Source organism: Leopardus geoffroyi, chromosome A3 (genome assembly GCF_018350155.1).
Source record: "Leopardus geoffroyi isolate Oge1 chromosome A3, O.geoffroyi_Oge1_pat1.0, whole genome shotgun sequence".
In the NCBI taxonomy this organism is placed as follows: Eukaryota; Metazoa; Chordata; class Mammalia; order Carnivora; family Felidae; genus Leopardus; species Leopardus geoffroyi.
The window spans coordinates 11,816,869-11,835,755 of NC_059336.1; the positions used below are offsets into that span (position 1 = coordinate 11,816,869).

At 52.0% G+C, this 18,887-nt stretch overlaps 2 protein-coding genes across 3 annotated transcripts; one reads left to right on the top strand and one right to left on the bottom strand.

Annotated features, from left to right (window-relative positions):
- The first annotated feature begins 1,865 nt into the window (after positions 1-1,865).
- SPATA2 (spermatogenesis associated 2) lies at positions 1,866-12,993 on the top strand. Of its 2 annotated transcripts, none has more exons than XM_045444265.1 (3): positions 1,866-1,980; positions 8,356-8,800; positions 9,642-12,993. In XM_045444265.1, exons 2-3 carry the CDS (start codon positions 8,465-8,467, stop codon positions 10,866-10,868), a joined length of 1,563 nt encoding a protein of 520 aa, XP_045300221.1. In that variant the 5' UTR covers positions 1,866-1,980; positions 8,356-8,464; the 3' UTR covers positions 10,869-12,993. The 2 variants fall into 2 exon arrangements, with proteins under 2 accessions (XP_045300221.1, XP_045300220.1); XM_045444264.1 differs by having other exon boundaries at positions 1,871-1,980; positions 8,295-8,800.
- Positions 12,994-16,137: 3,144 nt separating this feature from the next.
- LOC123579625 (interferon lambda-1-like) lies at positions 16,138-18,117 on the bottom strand. Its single transcript, XM_045443758.1, has one exon. The coding sequence runs from the start codon at positions 17,241-17,243 to the stop codon at positions 16,671-16,673; it is 573 nt and encodes a 190-aa protein (XP_045299714.1). The 5' UTR covers positions 17,244-18,117; the 3' UTR covers positions 16,138-16,670.
- Between the last annotated feature and the right edge of the window lie 770 nt (positions 18,118-18,887).

The following is an 18,887-nucleotide window of genomic DNA, read 5'->3' on the forward strand; positions in this document are numbered from 1 at the left end:
GCATTATTTTTTTGTGATAAAAAAGTAAAAAATAGAAAGAAGTAGGTAGATTTTTCGTGTTGTTGGCTCTGAGGAAGTAGAGGTGCCTAATCATTGTCACATGTCTATTATATAATCTGCTAATCATTATGTAATGAAATCTGAAAAGGATGCTTCTATCATTCTACATCACCAAGCAGAGAAATCTCAGGCCTTCAACCCTGTCTAAAAGATGAGAAACATGACTCCCTTGGGGAGACTTTGGGTCCTTTCTGATATAAAATGTCACTGCATCTCAATGACCAGGGTTTCCTACTAGTAAAGCCTCCTTAAAAATCTGTTTCCCTTTTGGCTGCCCCAGAACCACAGAGCTGTAAGGGACTTCTTAGCCACCATTGTGCAGTCTTGTAACAGTTTCCAAAGGAAAGTTTTGAGTTGTTGCAAAGGCAGAGAGTTCTGTGGGACAGTTTTCCTCACCATCACTTTGCAGATAATTAAGAGAGGAGCCTAAACCTGAGCTGATAAAGGTTGAAGTACACAAAGACCTCGAGTGGTGTTCAGACAGCAACAGATATAGTCATCACTGCTGTTTGAATAGCGGGTTGCTGGTTCTCCAAATGTTTCCCTGTGTATTTTGTCATTGGCTCCTCTGAGACAAGACCCAGTGGCTTTAGCTGGCGACACTAAGACTGAGAGAGAGAATCCTGCAATCAAGGAACATCTGTTGGGCACATCCAGATCAGACGCATGCAGAGCTCAGGGGAAACACAGATGAGTAAGGAGCTCCAGGTTTTGTGGGGGTGTCAGGTTTAAAGTGAGTCTATCTATCTATCTATCATCTATCTACTTATCTATCTTGGGAAGGAAAGAGGTGAGGGGGAAAAACATTTACACTGAGGGAACAGCATATAGAGGCACAGAGGCCAGAAGGGTAGAAGAGCATGATGGAGAAAGAGAACAGGGCATGGAGTGGGCTCCGAGACTTCAATAAATGTCTGGGGTTAAGTTTGAGAGACAGAATCATGGTCCAATCGCAAATATGTCTGACAAAGTCTTGGATACGTGTTAGACAATCACTAAGGATTCAGTGGAGTGCTGAACCACAAAAACTGAGTCCTCCGTGAGCTCACGGTCAATATGTTTGGTGGGAGTATAGACAAGTCCAAGCCACACCATGATTGAAGCCAGTGTGGACCATGCTGGTACTAAGGTGTTTGATGAAAAGTCGCAAAGCAAGGAGGCAATATGAAAGGCGAGTGAAAAAGCTGAGGCTCATACAGGCGAGGTAACTTGCCCAAGGTCACACCCCTAGTAAGTGGCAAAGGCAAAGCTGGGAGCCCCGTTCTTAAAGACAGTCCTCTCAAGGCCGGATTCCATCTCGCGTGATCCTGGGACCTCACTTGCTCTCTTTAAGCCTCGGTATTTGTGTCTGTAAAATGGGGTGAGGACTCCAACTGTCAGCTCCAGCTCAGGCTCAGTCGGGAGAGCTGCTCGCAGATCATCTGGACAAGGGACGAGTCCGGGAGGAGGAGGCCGGGGATCACCCAGCCCGCGCTCGCAGCTCCTAGCCTCCACCGCCCGGCTCCACACCGGTTCCCATGACAACCCGGCCAGCCACCATCCCGGGGCTGGCGTGCGTCACGTCCGGCTCGTTTGTTTCCGGGGCTAGTCCGAGCCGAGGCGGCGGCCCTGCAAGCCCCAGAGCCGGATTCCGCGACCCCTCCGCTCGTTCTTCTACCTCCCGCTTCTCCCTCCGTCGCCCGCGGCCATCGGCCTCGCTCCGGTACGACGCGCAGCCGCGGCCCAGCCTCCCTTTGGACCCGCCTCCGAGAGGCGTCACTTCCTGGCCTAGTGTTTCCGGGTCGCCGTTGGTCTCGGGGTACTGGCTTCGGTCCCTTGCAGCCGGCCGGAGCGGCGAGAGCCCAGCGGGGCCCGGCTCCGGCGGCGGCCGCGGCTCCTTCTGGATACCCTCGGCCGGGGCGTCCTTGGCGGCAGTGCCGGGTGAGTGCGCGGCGGCCGCGAGCGGAAACGGCCTCCGGCGCTTCCCAGGGCAGAGGGGGCGCCCGATTCGGCGGGGCTCGGCCAACCCGAGAGCGGGGTCCCCTCGCGGCCGGCGGGGGCGGCGGGCGGGCCCGCCTTTTCTGCGTCCCGAGGGCCCAGCTTGTCCTCAGGATCCCCACTCCCCCGGAGACTGCCTCGCAGGTTCCTGGGACCGGCCATGGGTGGCTCAGGGCAGCTCAGGAGGAACACCCCCTCTTCGGCGACTAACCAAGTAGGAGGCCACCCGACCCCACCGCGAGGCAGTTACCGCGCAGTGGTCCCCAGCCCAGTGTCTGGCAGCCGATCTGGGTTTGTACTTATTGTGTGACCTTGGACAAGTCATTTCATTTTCTGAGCCTCATTTGCCTAATTACTTAAATGGGAGTGAACCTGCCTGCTAGGGCCGTAGTGGGGATGAAATGAGATAATGCTTGTGAAGCACGGTCTCTGGCATACAGCTGGCGTCCAATAAGTGATAGCTGCAGTGAATTCATTCACAAAGCCAGATGGGGCCTGAGTTTGGGACTGGGGTGTTTTTTTTACAACTGATACGGCCCTCAGGACTGTAGGAATTACCAGCTTGGGAATAGCAGCCGCCAGCTCCTGTCCCCAGCAGGGAGTGGAAACTGCTTCCTTCAGAGCCTCTCTGAGAGGCAGCTGCCAGTAGGGAAGCCCGTTTTCAGCAGGTTATAGCTGGTGTTATTTTCAGAGGTTTGCAAGACCTCTCTCTGAATCTCTCTGGAATCTGATTGGGGTATGGGGGCCCTCTGGTGTTTCACAGGCAGTGCAAGGTGCCTTGGATGTGTCTCAGGAACCTCGGGTTTGGAATGAGTGCAAAGGAGTGGGGTACGGAGGTGGAAGAGGTTGAATGGCTTGCTCTCCTCTTGCTGCTGTTTGGAGGCCGAGGGAACTCTGAGCTGGCTGAAGCTAGACCAGAGATCTGTAAACCTGTGGACTGGGGCAATGATGCGTCCTAAATAGCCTATGTCTGTGCAGAGAGGGGGCTCCTTCAGATGCTGCTTGGGGGATGTTTCTGCTTGAATGGGCCAGCTAAGGTAAAGCCAAGCTAATGCTTTGCTACCCCAAATCATTTCAGTTCCTTTCAGTGGGGTTTGAAACAGATACAGCTTTCCTTTGACATTATTAAAAAAAAAAAAAAAAAAACCATTAAAAAAATTATCATCGTCATGAAAAAACCACCACCTCCCTGAGTGTATATGTAACATCTTCTCTCTTCATTGAGTTGCTTTTCCAAGGGAGTCCAGATTGTGGGTGCAGGGAGTGCTGACCAGGCCTCTTGGCTCTGGGCACCCGCCTGACGCTGTTAGGGATGTTCACAGTGCCATTTCCCGCCCCCCCCCCTCCCCCACCAGACTGGCACGTCATGGCGCTCCAATCCTTGGGTTGCTTGGAGAAATTAACGGCTTCTGTCATTGCGCTGTCTAGTCTCCTGTAACCACGCTGTTTTTGCAGAGAGCGTGTTTTTTTGTTGTTCTTGCAGAGTGCTGGGAATAAATTGCTGGCTCTATGCTCAGAAAAGACACCAGCTATGACCAGCTACAATGCAGCCTGTATTCTCAGAAAATGTATTCAGGAGGGATGATGTCAGCTGCTTTACCACTGGCCGGTCTCTGGCCAGCCTCTTCCCTTGGCCCTTGAGCTTACATCTTAAAGAGATTTGCAGCTCTTCCAGCCCCCTTCGGTGTGGGAAGATGGGAATTTTGCTACTATAGCAATTTTTAGAACTCAAGCCTGCTTGCCCTGCCATGGGATGTTCTACCTTAGCCTAGCCCTTTCAAGTAGAGCTGTCCGGCAGGTGCAGCCCAGAAGCAGCATAGAGCTCGAGTCAGGGTTTGGGCATCGGACCTTGGTGCGGACCTCAGATCCTACTTCTTCCTTCCCTGTGATTCAGGACAAGTGATTTGGCCTCGCTGAGCCTCAGTTTCCTCTTTAACCTTGGGGCTGCCCTGTGGCTTTCACTGATTTTCATTCACTTAGCAGAGGGCCCTCATGTACTGATCCCTTAGTGAATGGTAGATTGTAGCAATAAATGAGTGGGGGAAACGGGGAAAAAACCCAGGCCTCAGGGCCTGCCAACCCAAGTTCAAATTCCAGCTCGGACCCTTGGGAGCTCTCTTGGGCTGGTTGTTTCATGGCTGAACTTTGGTGTGAGGATTAAATGGGATGATGCAGGTAAAGCAGAAGACTCCGTGCTGAGTGAGTAGTAGGACCTCAGTGATGATTCATTCCCGTCTCCCTTTCTTTAATTACCTCTTAGCGTTCATTTTCTTTCACCTTTTTCCTCACCTACCTAGGTTGACTCAAGATTCATCATAGATGGGTTTCCCATCCTTGACTTGAGGATTTGGAACACCAACACCGATTGGGCTATTTGGATCCCTTTTCCTTGTTTATTGTGTGCCAGCAACAAACACGGGTGTGGACTGTGATGTGATTACAGAGCAGCAGACACTGAGCTTGAGAGTGGCTGACTTTGTAAAAAAAAAAAAAAAAAAAAAAAAAAAATCAGCCTCTATAGGCTCAGCGCTGACTTCGTCAGAGAAAAATCACAGCCGCATTTAGGAGGCTTCATGTCCCTTTGTTTACATTTTTCTCAGATGTACCAAAAAATAGTCCCTGGGACCAGAGGCAGGATGGAAGTTTCTCTTGTAGATACAAAATAGGAAATACATACCGGTTTTTATCGGTAAGGACAGTGATGTCTTCTCTCAGCTTGCGATACATACATTGATAGTGACCTCTTATAAGTAGGATTGAGGGCAGGGCTGTGGCTTCCCAACTGCAGCTCCCCCCCCCCCCCCCCCCCCGATTATCCCCCCACTGCACCCATCCGAGGGCCTGGCATGAGATAGGTGCTGCATAAATACTTGTTGAGCCCAGGAGTCCTGGAGGTATGGGAGGAACACGGGTGCCTCGAAAGGTCAGGCTTGGAATCTTGGGTCCAGTAGCTCTGGCTACTTAACAGCATGTCCTGTCATGGAGCTGACCTCCCTGGAATCTTGGGAGAGCTCAGTGAGAAACTGAAGGCATGGCATCACGAATGCCTCTTTCATTTCTCCTGTTTTATCAAACACCTACTGTGTGTGAGGCTGTGTTCCAGGCACTGTGGTGAATGAAACAGATGTGGTCCTTGCCTTTGTGAAGCATGCTGGGTTACGGTGGGGGTACAAAGAGGGGAAGTTAGTAAATGAATAACGACACTTTCAGCTGGTGATTACCCCAGGATAATGGGGTAATGAGGGACTAGGAAAGTGGGAGTCACTGAGCTGGGGTTGTCAGCGAGGCCTCTGAGGGGTGACATTGGAGCTAAGGCCCGAAAACCGAATGTGAGCCAGCTACAGGAAGAATCAGAGGAAGAACATGCAGAAGGAACAACGCGGGCAAAGGTCCTGAGACAGAAGTGAGCTTTGTGTGTTTGAGGAACAACAGAAAGGTTTGTGTGGGTGGAACTTGGAAGGGGAGGACAGCTATGAGAGATGAGCAGGGGTAGACCATGAGAAGCCTTTGGCCTTGGTCAGGAGGTAGAATTTTATCCTAATGGATTTTCATGTGCCTCCTGTGCTCCTTGGGTGTATGTGTTCTTGAAGCACGGGGCTCCCTTGGGAGGGCAGTGGTTGGGAGAAAGTGGCCTCTCTGTCCCCAGTTCTCCTGCACATCTCACCCCTCACTTCCTGGTTAAGATCCTTGGAGTCTCCCCAAAACTGTGAAGAAGCCAGGTGAGTGGCTCATTGAGAGTGGATGATTTTATTGACCTCATGATCGTTGCCAGGTTTGTGGGCCCTTAGCACTTCCTGAGCTGAACTCAGATCTGAAGGACTGCTGGGCCTGTCCCTTCTCACCGTAGCTTCCTTCTCAGTCCCGTGTGGTCTCCACAGCCAGCAGGAGCCTCCTCCACTTAGCTAGCAGGTGTTTCTGAAGCACGTACCCTGCCCGCCTCTGGTTCTGTGCTTAGTTACCTTACTGAGTAATTCATTCAGGGTCCTTGCACCCTTGGAGCTTGTGGTCAGGATGGGCGACTGTGAAAATGCACATCCCCCACCTGGCTGGAGATATTTGCCCACGCTCACCTTACCTTCTTGAAAATGCTTGGCATTTTAGGGGTGCCTGGGTGGCTCAGTCAGTTAGGTGTCCGACTTTGGCTCAGGTCATGATCTCACTGTTCACAAGTTCGAGCCCTGTGTCGGGCCCTGTGTTGACAGCTCAGAACCTGGAGCCTGCTTCAGATTCTGTGTCTCCTTCTCTCTGCCCCTCCCCTGCTTTTGCTCTGTCTCTCTCTCTCTCTCTCTCTCAAGAAAAAAATAAAAGAAAACGCCTGGCATTTTGGCAGGGGTATAGCACCTTCAGATACCAGGAATAGCTGTTCATGTTTTTCAAGGGCGTATTTCGAGCCAGCCCTCTGTGAAGACCTTTATTTACTGATCATCATCCTTACACCGACTCTGAACTCTAGGTACTATGATCAACCCCCACTGTCAGATGAGAAAACAAGCCCAGAGAGGCTGAGCAATTTATCTGACTGGCCCAGAGAAGCAGACCGAGGATTCACACTTAGGCAGTCAGGCTTCTGGATCTGTTCATAGATCAGATCTGTGCTGTGCTGCCTACTGTGGCCCCGGCAGTACCCTCGATGAATGCAGGTTTGCTCCCAGCATTGTGGCACCGACCATGCTGGTTACTCTGTGCGTGTTCTAACCAGTGGCCCCGCAGACAGCAAGTGTTCAGATTCGGGCGCCTGAGTGGCCCAGCAGTTGAGTCAGTTAACTTGATTTTGGCTCAGGTCATGAACTTACGGTTCATGAATTCGAGCCTCGAGTCAGAGCATGCTTGGGATTCTCTAACCGCCCCCCCCCCCCCCGCCTCGTGCACATGTGCACTCATTTTCTCTCTCTTAAAATAAATTAAAAAAAAAAGTACAAATTTGGTGTGCCCCAACTCAGAATGTTCTGTCCTGTCCATTGGAACTGTAAACCTCTCCTAAGTATAGGGGAATAAGCTATAGGTATTGGAGAACTGTAAACCTTTCCTAAGGTATCAGGCTGTCAGAGATCCTTCAGGGGGCACCAGCCAGTGTGGTCTTTCTTTAAAGTTGCAGATGTGATCACGGCCCTCCCTGCCTTGCTTTGAGCTCTTCTGGGGCTTCACATGCCTCTTGGAATAAAATATACAGTTCTTCACACGCTCTGCTCTCTGAGCCTCGAGGCACAGGATCCTGCCCTGCTGGTGCCTGCGGCTTCATCTCTGGTCACTCCCTTCCCTCCCCCTGGCCGCTTCAGCCATCCTGGCCTTCTTTGTGTTCGCCAAGCTCCTTCCTGCCTCAGGAAAGCAGGGAGTGGTGGGTAAGGGCGTCGACCTTGGAGCCCAGCTGCCAGGGCTCTCGTCTCAGCCCTGCCTCTTCATGGTTCTGTAACTTTGGGCACGGTTCTTTACATTTCTCTGTCTTGGCTTTTGCACCTGTAAAACGGGGATCAGAGTAGTAGTGCCTGTGTCTCCTAGGGTGGTTTAAGAAGACGAAGGGCATTAGTGTGCACGAGTGCCTGGCAGCATTAGCTCAGGGCCTTCCTCCCTAGGGACGCCTCTGATGTTACATTCCCCTCCCACCTCTTGGCCTGGCAAACTCCTCATCCTTCAAGTCTAACCTTCATTGCCTGGGGTGGGGGTAGGGAGATATCTATTTATTTATTTAAATTCAAGTTAATTAACATACAGTGTAGGAGTAGAACCCAGTTAGTGATTCCTCACTTATATATGACACCCAGTGCGTGTCCCAACAAGTGCCCTCCTTAATGCCCATCCCCCATTTAGCCCATCCCCCCACCCACCTTCCCTCCAGCAACCCTCAGTTTGTTCTCTGTATTGAAGAGTCTCTTATGGTTTGCCTCCCTGTTTTTATTTTTCCTTCCCTTCCCCTGTGTTCATCTGTTTTGGTTCTTAAATTCCACATATGAGTGAAATCATAGGATGTTTGTCTTTCTCTGACTTATTTCACTTAGCATAATACGCTCTGGTTCCAGGGGGTGGGGGGGGGATTTTTTAAACTTTCTCCTCCCTACAAAACCAGGTTGGGTGCTCCTAATCACATTCTTCATTTATGAGTTCAGCAAAGTCAAGGACCTACCTGTCTTGTCTCTACCACAACTTTGCAACATAGTACGTGTTCAGTTAAATGTGTTGCATGGATGGGCAGAGAGGGGCCCGGGGCTGGTGGTGCCCAGTTGTAGCTCAGGCCAGTTCTGACTTTCGTTTTGCCTCGGCAGCCACGAGCTGGTACGTGGACCCGTCCGAGGAATGATGTGCTTCTTGTTCTTCCCCTTCCAGAGCATGCCCCTAGTCCAGGTGGGCCACATGTCAGTGCTTTTAGCGATGTCACTGCCTCGAACCCAGAAACCATGGAGGAGATAAGGTAGCCCCCCCGTCCCTGGATCGGATGGGGAAGCCCAGTTCAATGGATACAAAATACAAGGATGATTTATTTCGGAAGTACGTGCAGTTCCACGAGGGCAAAGTGGATGCCACCCCCAGCAAGCAGCGGCCTGGCAACGATGAGTACCTGCGGGTCGCAGCCTCGACCCTGCTCAGCCTGCATAAGGTGGATCCCTTTTATCGATTCCGGCTGATCCAGTTCTATGAGGTGGTGGAGAGCTCCCTGCGCTCGCTGAGCTCCTCCAGCCTGCGGGCTTTGGCCTGCGCCTTCAGTGTGCTGGAAACGGTCGGTGTCAACCTCTTCCTCTACCCGTGGAAGAAGGAATTCAGAAGCATCAAGGTAAGGTCTGGGGGAGGGCCATGCACACCGGTCTCCCTTCTTGCCCCTCCCAGTCCGACCTGAGAGGGCTTGTGCCAGTTACATCCCTCCTCTGCCTGCAGACCCGTCCGGGTATCTTGCCCACCGCCTTTGGTCCAACAACTAGAAGTACCCCCTTCTGTTCCCCACCTTGCCTGTGTGACCGGTGTCCTCTCTTTACTGAGTCCCTGCCCCTGGCAACTCCCATCTGAAGCTGTGAAGTTGGAAAGGCAGGCAGCACCCTGGTTACGCAGGACCTCCAAGCCCAGGGCAAAGGGCTTGAATTTGCCCTAAGTAGGCTGGGAGGCAAGGCGGGCCCGGATGGGGTTTACATTTGGAAAGCATTCTGTTGTATGGGAAGGAGACCAGTGGGGCGGTGAGACCAGTTAGGAGGCTGCTGCAGACGCCGGCGTCCCCTGAGAGGCGGTTTGGACTAAGTGGGAAGAGACAGGAGAGTGGAGGATGGATTTAAGAGAGCGAGAGAATTCTGAATCGTTCCGAAGGCAGCGATGGCTCAGGAGAGTTTCCACAAAGCCAGGCTTTTGTTCTTCAGAACTCCGCAGAAATCCAGAAAGGAATATTCTTCCTGCTCCTTGGGCCTTCTGCCTCGGCTCTGATCCCCTCTCTTCACCACGTTTGCCCTGTTTCCTCAAATGGCACAGAGCCGCGGAAGCTCGTAGGGGGAGCTGGGCGGGCGGGGGGGGGTGGCTGCTGAGATCTTTCCCTCCTCTCTCCTCCCCCCCCCCTCACACTTGGGTGTGCTCAGAGCACGTGTGCCTCAGAGAGCAAATCCCGCCTTTTTCTGTCCCCTTCCTTCTCCTAGACCTACACGGGCCCCTTCGTTTATTATGTCAAGTCGTCGTTGCTGGAAGAGGACATCCGAGCCATCCTGCATTCCATGGGCTACGTGCCCGAGTTAGGGACTGCGTACAAACTCAAAGAGCTTGTGGAGACCCTCCAGGTGAAGATGGTCTCCTTTGAGCTCTTTCTGGCCAAGGTGGAGTGTGAGCAGATGCTGGAAATCCACGCACAAGTCAAGGACAAGGGCTACTCCGAGCTGGACGTGGTGAGCGAGCGCAAGAGCAGCGCGGAGGACGTGCGGGGCTGCTCGGAGGCCCTGCGGCGCCGGGCTGAGGGCCGGGAGCACCTGACGGCGTCCATGGCCCGCGTGGCGCTGCAGAAGTCAGCCAGCGAGCGGGCGGCCAAGGACTACTACAAGCCACGGGTGACCAAGCCCTCGAGGTCGGTGGACGCCTATGACAGCTACTGGGAGAGCCGGAAGCCGCCCCTGAAGGCCTCGCTGAGCCTGCGGAAGGAGCCGGTGGCCGCGGACGTGGGCGATGGCCTCAAGGACGAGATCATCCGCCCGTCCCCCTCGCTCCTGGCCGTGTCCAGCTCCGCCCACGGAAGCCCGGATGACCTGCCGCCCCCCTCGCCGAACAACGGTCTGGGCCCGCTGCGTGGCACGTACTTCTCTGCTCAGGATGACGTGGATCTGTACACGGACTCGGAGCCGAGGGCCGCGTCCCGGAGGCAGGACGCCCTGCGGCCGGACGTGTGGCTGCTCAGAAATGATGCCCACGCCCCCTACCACAAGCGCTCGCCCCCCGCCAAAGAGTCCGCCCTGTCCAAGTGCCAAAACTGCGGTCTGTCCTGCAGCTCCTCCCTCTGCCAGCGCTGCGACGGCCTGCTTGCCGGTCCCCCGGCCCCCAGGCCCGGCGCCTTCCCCAGCAAGGCCTCTGCCCACGACAGCCTGGCCCACGGGTCGTCTCTGCGGGACAAGTACGCGGGCCAGACTCAGGGCCTCGACCGGCTGCCGCACCTCCACCCGAAACCCAAGCCCTCGGCCACAGCCACCTCCCGCTGTGGCTTCTGTAACCGCCCGGGTGCCGCCAACACCTGCACCCAGTGTTCAAAAGTCTCCTGCGACACCTGCCTCGGCGCCTACCATTATGACCCCTGCTGCAAAAAGAGTGAGCTGCACAAGTTCATGCCCAACAACCAGCTGAACTACAAGTCCACCCAGCTCTCCCATCTCGTGTACAGATAGACTCGACCTTGCACCCCCCTGCTCCAAGGGCTACACCACCGACTTTCTGGGTTCCCCCAGGGAAGAAGTGTTCACGTATTGATCTCGGAAGCAGAGGCCTGCATTTGACCGTGTAGGTGTCAGGGGATGGTGGGGTCGCCCGCACCACGTGTGCGTTCACCTGGCGACCCAGATATTTCCTTTGATGGCTGCTTTGTCACCTGACAAGGGAGAGGGTGGCACTTCCGTTCAGATTCATTTTTGCTAATCTCTCCACTCCCTATTCTATTGTTTGTTTTTGAAGATTTCTGTCTCTGAGACTCTTGCCACACCCACCCCTCCCACTGCAAAGCCAACTTGGACTGGGAAGGGCCCTCCAGGTCCCCTCCAAACGCCCACCTGGAGCGCCGAGCTAGAGGCCTGTTGGCTTGTGAAATGAGCCCTCCTGCCACACCGGGCCTCTTCCAGTGGCTCATCCCTTGGCCACCCCCTTCCCGGACACAAGGATCCCCTCCTGGACTCCCCGCCCCGACTTCCACCCGTCTGGGTTTCAAAGGTGGACTGAGTCCGGTATTCACCGAATGGCATCCTTTTGCCACCACAGCTCAGTTCAGCCCGTGGCGTTTGTGCACTTTGCTCCGACGCACTGAAGCGTGGACCTTCCACGGCAGGATGGACTTCTCCCCCTTTCTGTTGTTTGCACATGCCCCTCTTACTGTACTGTAAATAGATATTTTTGAGATTTATTTTTAAATAAATATTCAACTTGCCGTGTGTTTCACAGTGGTTAAAACATTGATCATGTAGCTATTTATACAAATGGCCTGGGTTCTTTAGTCTTCCAAGGGAGGGTCTCCTCCCCTTCCGTGTTGTATCCTACACACACCACAGCCCAAGGGTAGAGCAGAGAGTGTGGGGGCAGAGGAGGAACAGACGATGTCCCAGAATTGGTGGCTAGCCACTGTCTTCCCTCCAATAAATCTCTATATACCTACCTCCAGCATACACTTAGGGGGCTAGTGCGGGCCGGGAGTTCTGTGCACCTGCGGACTGTGATACCCTAGTGACCCTTCAGGAACCTCACCCCGCGGACCTACAGCCTGGTCTTTGCCATTTGCCGCGTGTGAACCTGCACTCCGAACTTCTTGAGTCTCGTTTGAGAAGGAACGTCATTTGGGATCTCCCCGCCCCTCCATCTCAGCCTTCTTCGCCTGTTTCCAGGACTCCTCTGCCACGTCGGTGATCTTTTTGCACTAAAAGTGGGCCCGAGTCAGCGTGTGCCCATCAGACGGACGTCTCCTGAGATGCTCAGCTGAGCCTAAGCGCTTCCAAACCTGAAGGCCCCTTAAACTCCTCATGTGAATGACCCCTGGATGTTGCTTTTGGGGTGCAGAGCAGGAGTGGGGCAAGAGTTTGAAACTAAAAACCGCTTCCTTGTGAACTAACATATTTTAGCCATACGTGTTTGTGATGTACAGAATATAGGAATTTACGTGCAGTGGGTTTTCTGGTAGAAGGAGGTGTTCGGCTCTCGAACACATTTAGCTCTGGCTGAATCCTGAGGCCACTGTGAATTTGCTGATGTTCTTCCAATGCAGTGGAGTGATTTTAAGGTTTTCCAAATCTTCTGTGGCTCTTTTTTATATATCTAGTAGAGCACATGTAGATACTCAATGTGTATATACAGCTGAGTTTCAACACCTTTATTACTAAGACCAGCCCATTCTGGGGTCATCACCTTTGATGTTCTTCCTTCCCACGTTTCAGAAGTGTCGATGCCTGTTTTACTCCTGAGAGCTCTAGTTTTCTAGTTTTCCGTTCCCAGATCGCTCCAGCACTACAGGAACTTTTAAGCAACTGTGAGGCCAGGTAGCTTCTACTGGTGGGCAGGAGCAGGAGTGCCCACCTCGTCCTGGGAGAGAAAGTCCGGCACACATGTCATCACGGAGATACCGTGTTTATAGACTGGAATAGGAGATCTCTGACCGTGTCCTTGGCGTGTACCTTACTGTACGAGGTTGCTGTGATTGAGATGGGTAAATACGTGCTAATTTAAAAAGACAGATGTTTTGCGATTGATTTCTATCAAGAGTTGAAATGTTGAGAGATGACTCAAAAAAATAATAAAGTGTCTTCCATTATTAAACAAAGTGTTTGGAGTTTTATGTCCCTCCCTCCCTGCTGCTTTTGAAGTTTGGGCTGCTTGGATGGTTTGTTTGTTTTGCTCAAGCTGTATCCTCTGATGACAGGACTCTCATTTTCTCTCCCACAAAACTGATAACTTGATGAGAGCCCCGCTTTCGAGTGCTTACTCTGTGAGCCAGGTACTTTGCATGCTGACTCTTGACATGCGTGATTCCACAGAATAGTCTCCGTCATCCTGTAAACTAGGTAGTGTTACGATCCCCACCTGTAAGGTGGGGAAACTGAGGTGTGCAAAGTTCAGCCATGTTTCTTAGGAGTGGGACTACATACTCCAGGAGAAATGATTGTTGGTGGTGACTGACAGGCATTAAATAACATTGAAGGACATTATGAAAAAAATTAATTACGTTTTTCTTTCAATCCGTTTAAATGCCTTAAGGAGAAAGTGCATTTAATGCTAGCTTGTCTTTACCAAAGAGGAAGCAGGTGTTAGGCTCGGAGCTTTAGGCAGAGTCTTAGCTAGGTGTTCCGTTACCTTCTGTCTGGAGCAGGCCATACTGCTTTTCCATATACAGCAATGACAAGAGATCACTTTAAAAATCAACGTAAGTGTTTTTCAAAAGGAGGGTTTGCAAGATACGTGGCAAAGATCTTGAGGGTGGTAGAAGAGCAGCTGTGATTTGGGACACCCTGGCTTCTTAAAATTTTTTTTTTTTTTAATGTTTATTTATTTTTGAGGGGGGGGAGGGGCAGAGAGAGAGGGAGACACAGAATCGCAAGCAGGCTCCAGGCTCCGAGCTGTCAGCACAGAGCCCGACGCGGGGCTCGAACCCACGAACCGTGAGATCATGACCTGAGACGAAGTTGGACACTTAGCCGACTGAGCCACCCAGGCGCCCTGGGACATCCTGGCTTTTGGTAGCAGCAGGGTCTCTGCATGACGGTGACCACTGCCGGGTCGGCCCCTACAAGGCACCTCAGTGGTCAGAGAATAGCAGGTTTCTCCATTTCGTGCGCCGGTGAACAAATAATCCAGGCCTCGGGCCAGACCGAGGCCCAAGAGCTGGGTTGGGTTTTAGCTGCAGCCCAGGAAATGGCACCGCCAGGAAGAGCGGCTTCCTAGAGATGCGCACCTAGCCTGGGAGAGCGGAGGAAGCCAGACACTCGCTGCTGCGCCCGGAGCAGAGTGGTGGCTTCAGAGCAGATTGCTTAATCTGTGTATGTAAACGACAAGCATGTTTAACATCATCGTGCCCACCAGCTGCCCAGTAGCTCTGCTGCCCGCTTCGAGCACTGATCTGTGGCACCCTGCCCGCCCGATTACCAGTCTCAGAGAGAGAGAGAAGAGCTGTGGCAGATGCTTTGAGTTGAACCCCCGTCTCCTCTCACCCTTTCTCCCTTGGTAATAGAAGCCCCGATTTTTAGACACATGGCCATCCAGGGTAAAGACTGCCTTCCCCAGCCGCTCCTGCAGCCAGGCGTGCTCATGTGGCCGTGTCTGGGCAGTGGGACGGAGAAGTGGTTCGTGTGGCTTCTCAGACATGTCTTTGAAGGATCTTTTCTTCTTCCCACCCGAGCCTCCTTCCTGGCTGGAATGGAGCGGCCCAGTGAGACTCTGGGGTGGAAGCCAAGTGATGAGGGAGGGGCAGTTGGGAGCGGCTGGGTCCCTGATGCTTAAGAAGCTGCCATCATAGCCAGCCTGCCCTGCCTACCTCCAGAGTTTTTATGTAAGAGAGGAATGAGCCGTTATCTTGCTTAAACGCCCCCCCCCTCCCCTGGCCCATATTCTCATTTAAGAAACCATCTTATTTACAAAAGAGGTACAAATGAACCCAGCTTCCATGATTTAACAGCTACCAACTTGTGGCCAACCTGGTTTCCTTTTTACCTGTCCATCCACTTCCCTCCTAAATTCCTTTGAAGCAAATTCCAGACATCTGCTTCAGTGGAATATTTCAGTATGAGTCTCTAAAAGACAAGGGACTTTTATTTTTATTTATTTATTTATTTATTTATTTATTTATTTATTTATTTATTTTCAACGTTTATTTATTTTTGGGACAGAGAGAGACAGAGCATGAACGGGGGAGGGGCAGAGAGAGAGGGAGACACAGAATCGGAAACAGGCTCCAGGCTCTGAGCTGCCAGCCCAGAGCCCGACGAGGGGCTCGAACTCACGGACCGCGAGATCGTGACCTGGCTGAAGTCGGACGCCTAACCGACTGCACCACCCAGGCGCCCCAGACAAGGAACTTTTAAAACACCATACCATTATCACATCTAAATTTTTATAATTCTTTAATAGCAATAGATAGGCAATGTTCTGATGTCCAGTTGTATAAATTCATTATTAAAAAAAATTGTTTTTTAACGTTTATTCATCTTTGAGAGACAGAGAGAGACGGAGCATGAGTGGGGAAGGGGCAGAGAGAGGGAGACCCAGAATCCGAAGCAGGCTCCAGGTTCCGAGCTGTCAGCACAGAGCCCGACGCGGGGCTCGAACTCACGAACTGCAAGATCATGACCTGAGCCGAAGTTGGACGCTCAACCGACTGAGCCACGCAGGTGCCCCTAAATTCATATTTTAAAAACAGTTTGTATCAGGGCTCAAATAAGGTCTCCACATTGCATTTCGTGGATAGACCTTTATTTTTTTATTTTATTTTATTTTATTTTTTTCAACGTTTATTTATTTTTGGGACAGAGAGAGACAGAGCATGAACAGGGGAGGGGCAGAGAGAGAGGGAGACACAGAATCGGAAACAAGGCTCCAGGCTCTGAGCGGTCAGCACAGAGCCCGATGCGGGGCTCGAACTCACGGACCGCAAGATCGTGACCTGGCTGAAGTCGGACGCTTAACCGACTGCGCCACCCAGGCGCCCCAGACAAGGAACTTTTAAAACACCATACCATTATCACATCTAAATTTTTATAATTCTTTAATAGCAATAGATAGGCAGTCAATGTTCTGATGTCCAGTTGTATAAATTCATATTAAAAAAATTGTTTTTTAACGTTTATTCATCTTTGAGAGACAGAGAGAGACGGAGCTTGAGTGGGGAAGGAGCAGAGAGAGGGACACCCAGAATCCGAAGCAGGCTCCAGGCTCCGAGCTGTCAGCACAGAGCCCGACGAGGGGCTCGAACTCACGAACTGCAAGATCATGACCTGAGCCGAAGTTGGACGCTCGACCGACTGAGCCACCCAGGTGCCCCTAAATTCATATTTTAAAAACAGTTTGTATCAGGGCTCAAATAAGGTCTCCACATTGCATTTCGTGGATAGACCTTTAAATCACCGTTACCCTCAAAGCTGTTCCTGTAGCGTGTAGGGACCCTTTCTCTTTTTTTTCCTTGAAATGTTTTTGTCAAGCTGGATTTTTAGTCCTTTAGAGTTCGCTAGAGTCTGCACTTTGCCGATTGCAGCTCCCACTGTTGTTTAACATGTTCCTCTGTTCTCTCCATCTCCAGAGTAGTTGGCTCTTTTTTTTTTCTCTCTTCCTTACTGTTTATTTGCTGCACATTGCACAAAAGTAGAAAAATAAACATTTCTTATGGCTATGGAGCGGGGCTGCAGGTCCATAAATAAGGGATTGAAAGGAAATAACTTAAGGAAGGATGAGGCCTGGTGCATACAGAAGGTCTGGGTCCCGGACGGGCTGGGGTCGGGTCCAGGTTTTCAGACGCACAGGTCTCCACCGGTGACACACTTCAGGTCCCGCGTGAGGAGGCGGAAGAGGTTGAACGTGACGGAGGCCTCGAGGCATCCCTGGGACTCCTCCGGGGCCCTCTGGAGCCGGTGCAGCCAGTGGTGCAGGCGGCTGCGGGGTCTGGGTCCTGGCGTGGGCTGCTCCCGGACACAGGCCTGGAGCTCGGAGTGGATGTGGCGCAGCACACGAAGGGGCTGGTCCAGGACGACGCCCAGGGATGAGTCGGTCATGTTCCCCAGGACCTTCAGCGTCAAGTCTAGTTCAGCCTCCAAGGCCGCGGGGCGCTCCCAGGCCTGCAGTCGAATCAGGTCCCTGGTCCTGGGGAAGAGGCGAGAGCCACAGCTCCAGTTCTTCAGCGGGAGTGACTCTTCTAAGGCGTCCCTGGCCTTCTTGAAGGCTTCTAGCTCCCTCGGCGACAGAGATGGGAACTGGCCCACGTGGCAGCCCCTCCTGGTTGGGGGGGGCCTGGAAGTGGGGACAGGGCCCGCGCTGGTCAAGCCCAGCACCGCGGTCACCAGCACCACAACCCAAGCTGGAGCCATGGCCCGATCTCGACTGCTTCCCCGGCCGCATGGCTCCGCTTTTAGCCAGGCTCGCTGGGCAATCCCAGCTGATGTATGTAAAGTGAAAAGGCAAGTGGAAATTGGAATCTCCACTGGGCCTGAAAAGGCCTAAGTAGGCAGAGCCGGTCGCTGAAGCAGGTGAGCACGTGGGTGTGGGCGAGGCCGCCTGAGCCGCAGAGAAAGGGCCTCTGACGAGTCCCTTCCCTGGACTTGTGCCGAGAAGGAAAGAGAAACTGAAATTCCCTCATAGGAGAACGCCTTGTTTCTGAGAAGTCCAGTGTCTGGACAACTGCGTTTAGGACTCTCTGGGGCAGCCTTCAGCTGACTGTGGGGAGCCCCTTACCGAGGCTGAGGCAGGTGCCGGGGCGAGGAGTGTGGGCGAGGGTGCCTGAGCGGCAGAGGCGGCTTCCCTTTGAAGGCAGTCTTCGTTTGCTGTGGTCCCATTTGTGTACTTTTGCTTCTGTTACCCGTGCTTTTGGTGTCACATCCAGGAAATCATTGCCAGATTCACTGTCACGAAACTTTTCGCTGTGTTTTCTTCTAGGAGTTTTATAGTTTTAGATCTCACATTTAGGCCTTTAATCCGTTTTGAGTTAAGTTTTGTATGTGGCGTAAGGTAAGGTCTAACTTCAGTCTTTTGCGTTTGGATCTCCAGTTTCCCCACCACCATTTGTTGAGACTGTCCTTGCCCTATTGTATGTTCTTGGTACCCTTGTTGAAGCTCATTTGATCATATATGCGAGGGTTTATTGGGCTCTATTCTGTTCCATTGGTCTTTAAGTCTATCTTTATGCCAGTACTACAGGTTTTTTTTTTTAAATTTTTTTCAGTGTTTATTTATTTTTGAGAGACAGAGACAGAGTGTGAATGGGGGAGGGGCAGAGAGAGAAGGAGACACAGAATCCGAAGCAGGATCCAGGCTCTGAGCTGTCAGCACAGAGCCTGACGCTGGGTCCCAGCTCACGGACTGCGAGATCAGGGCCTGAGCCGAAGTCAGACACTTAAACGAACTGAGCCACCCAGGCGCCCCCCCAGTACTACAGTATTTTGATTACTGTAGCTTTGTATATAATATGTTTTGAAATCAGGAAGACTGTTTCAACTATTCAGGGTACCCCCTTGAGATCCAGTATAAATTTTTTTTTTTTTGCCTTTTTAAATTGTGGGAAAAAAAGCAAAAGAAGAACAATATTTCATGACATGTGGAAATTACATGAAGTTCAAGTTTCAATGTCCATAAATAAAGCTTTGTTGGAACCTAGCCATGCTCCTATCTGTGGCTGCTTTCAGGTTACAGCAGCAGAGTTGAACAGTTGTGTGGCCCTCAAAGCTGGAAATATTTGTTATCAGTCCCTTTATAGAAAATGTTCCCTGACCTATGGTCTGAAAGTCCAAGGCCAGTGGTCCCTGACCCAGCTGCTACTCTGGGAGAATCACGGACGATCTGGTTGGTGATGGCCCCACTCTCTACTTTCTTCTCCAGCTCACAATACAGATAAATAATATTTCATTTTCTTCCAACATCTTCATACCAGCTCTGTGGTCATACTGTGACAAGCCTGTGACAAGTTGTGAAAAGCAATTTCTCAGGGAAGAGGAGGAGTTCCCCTGCCCCCACCAGCT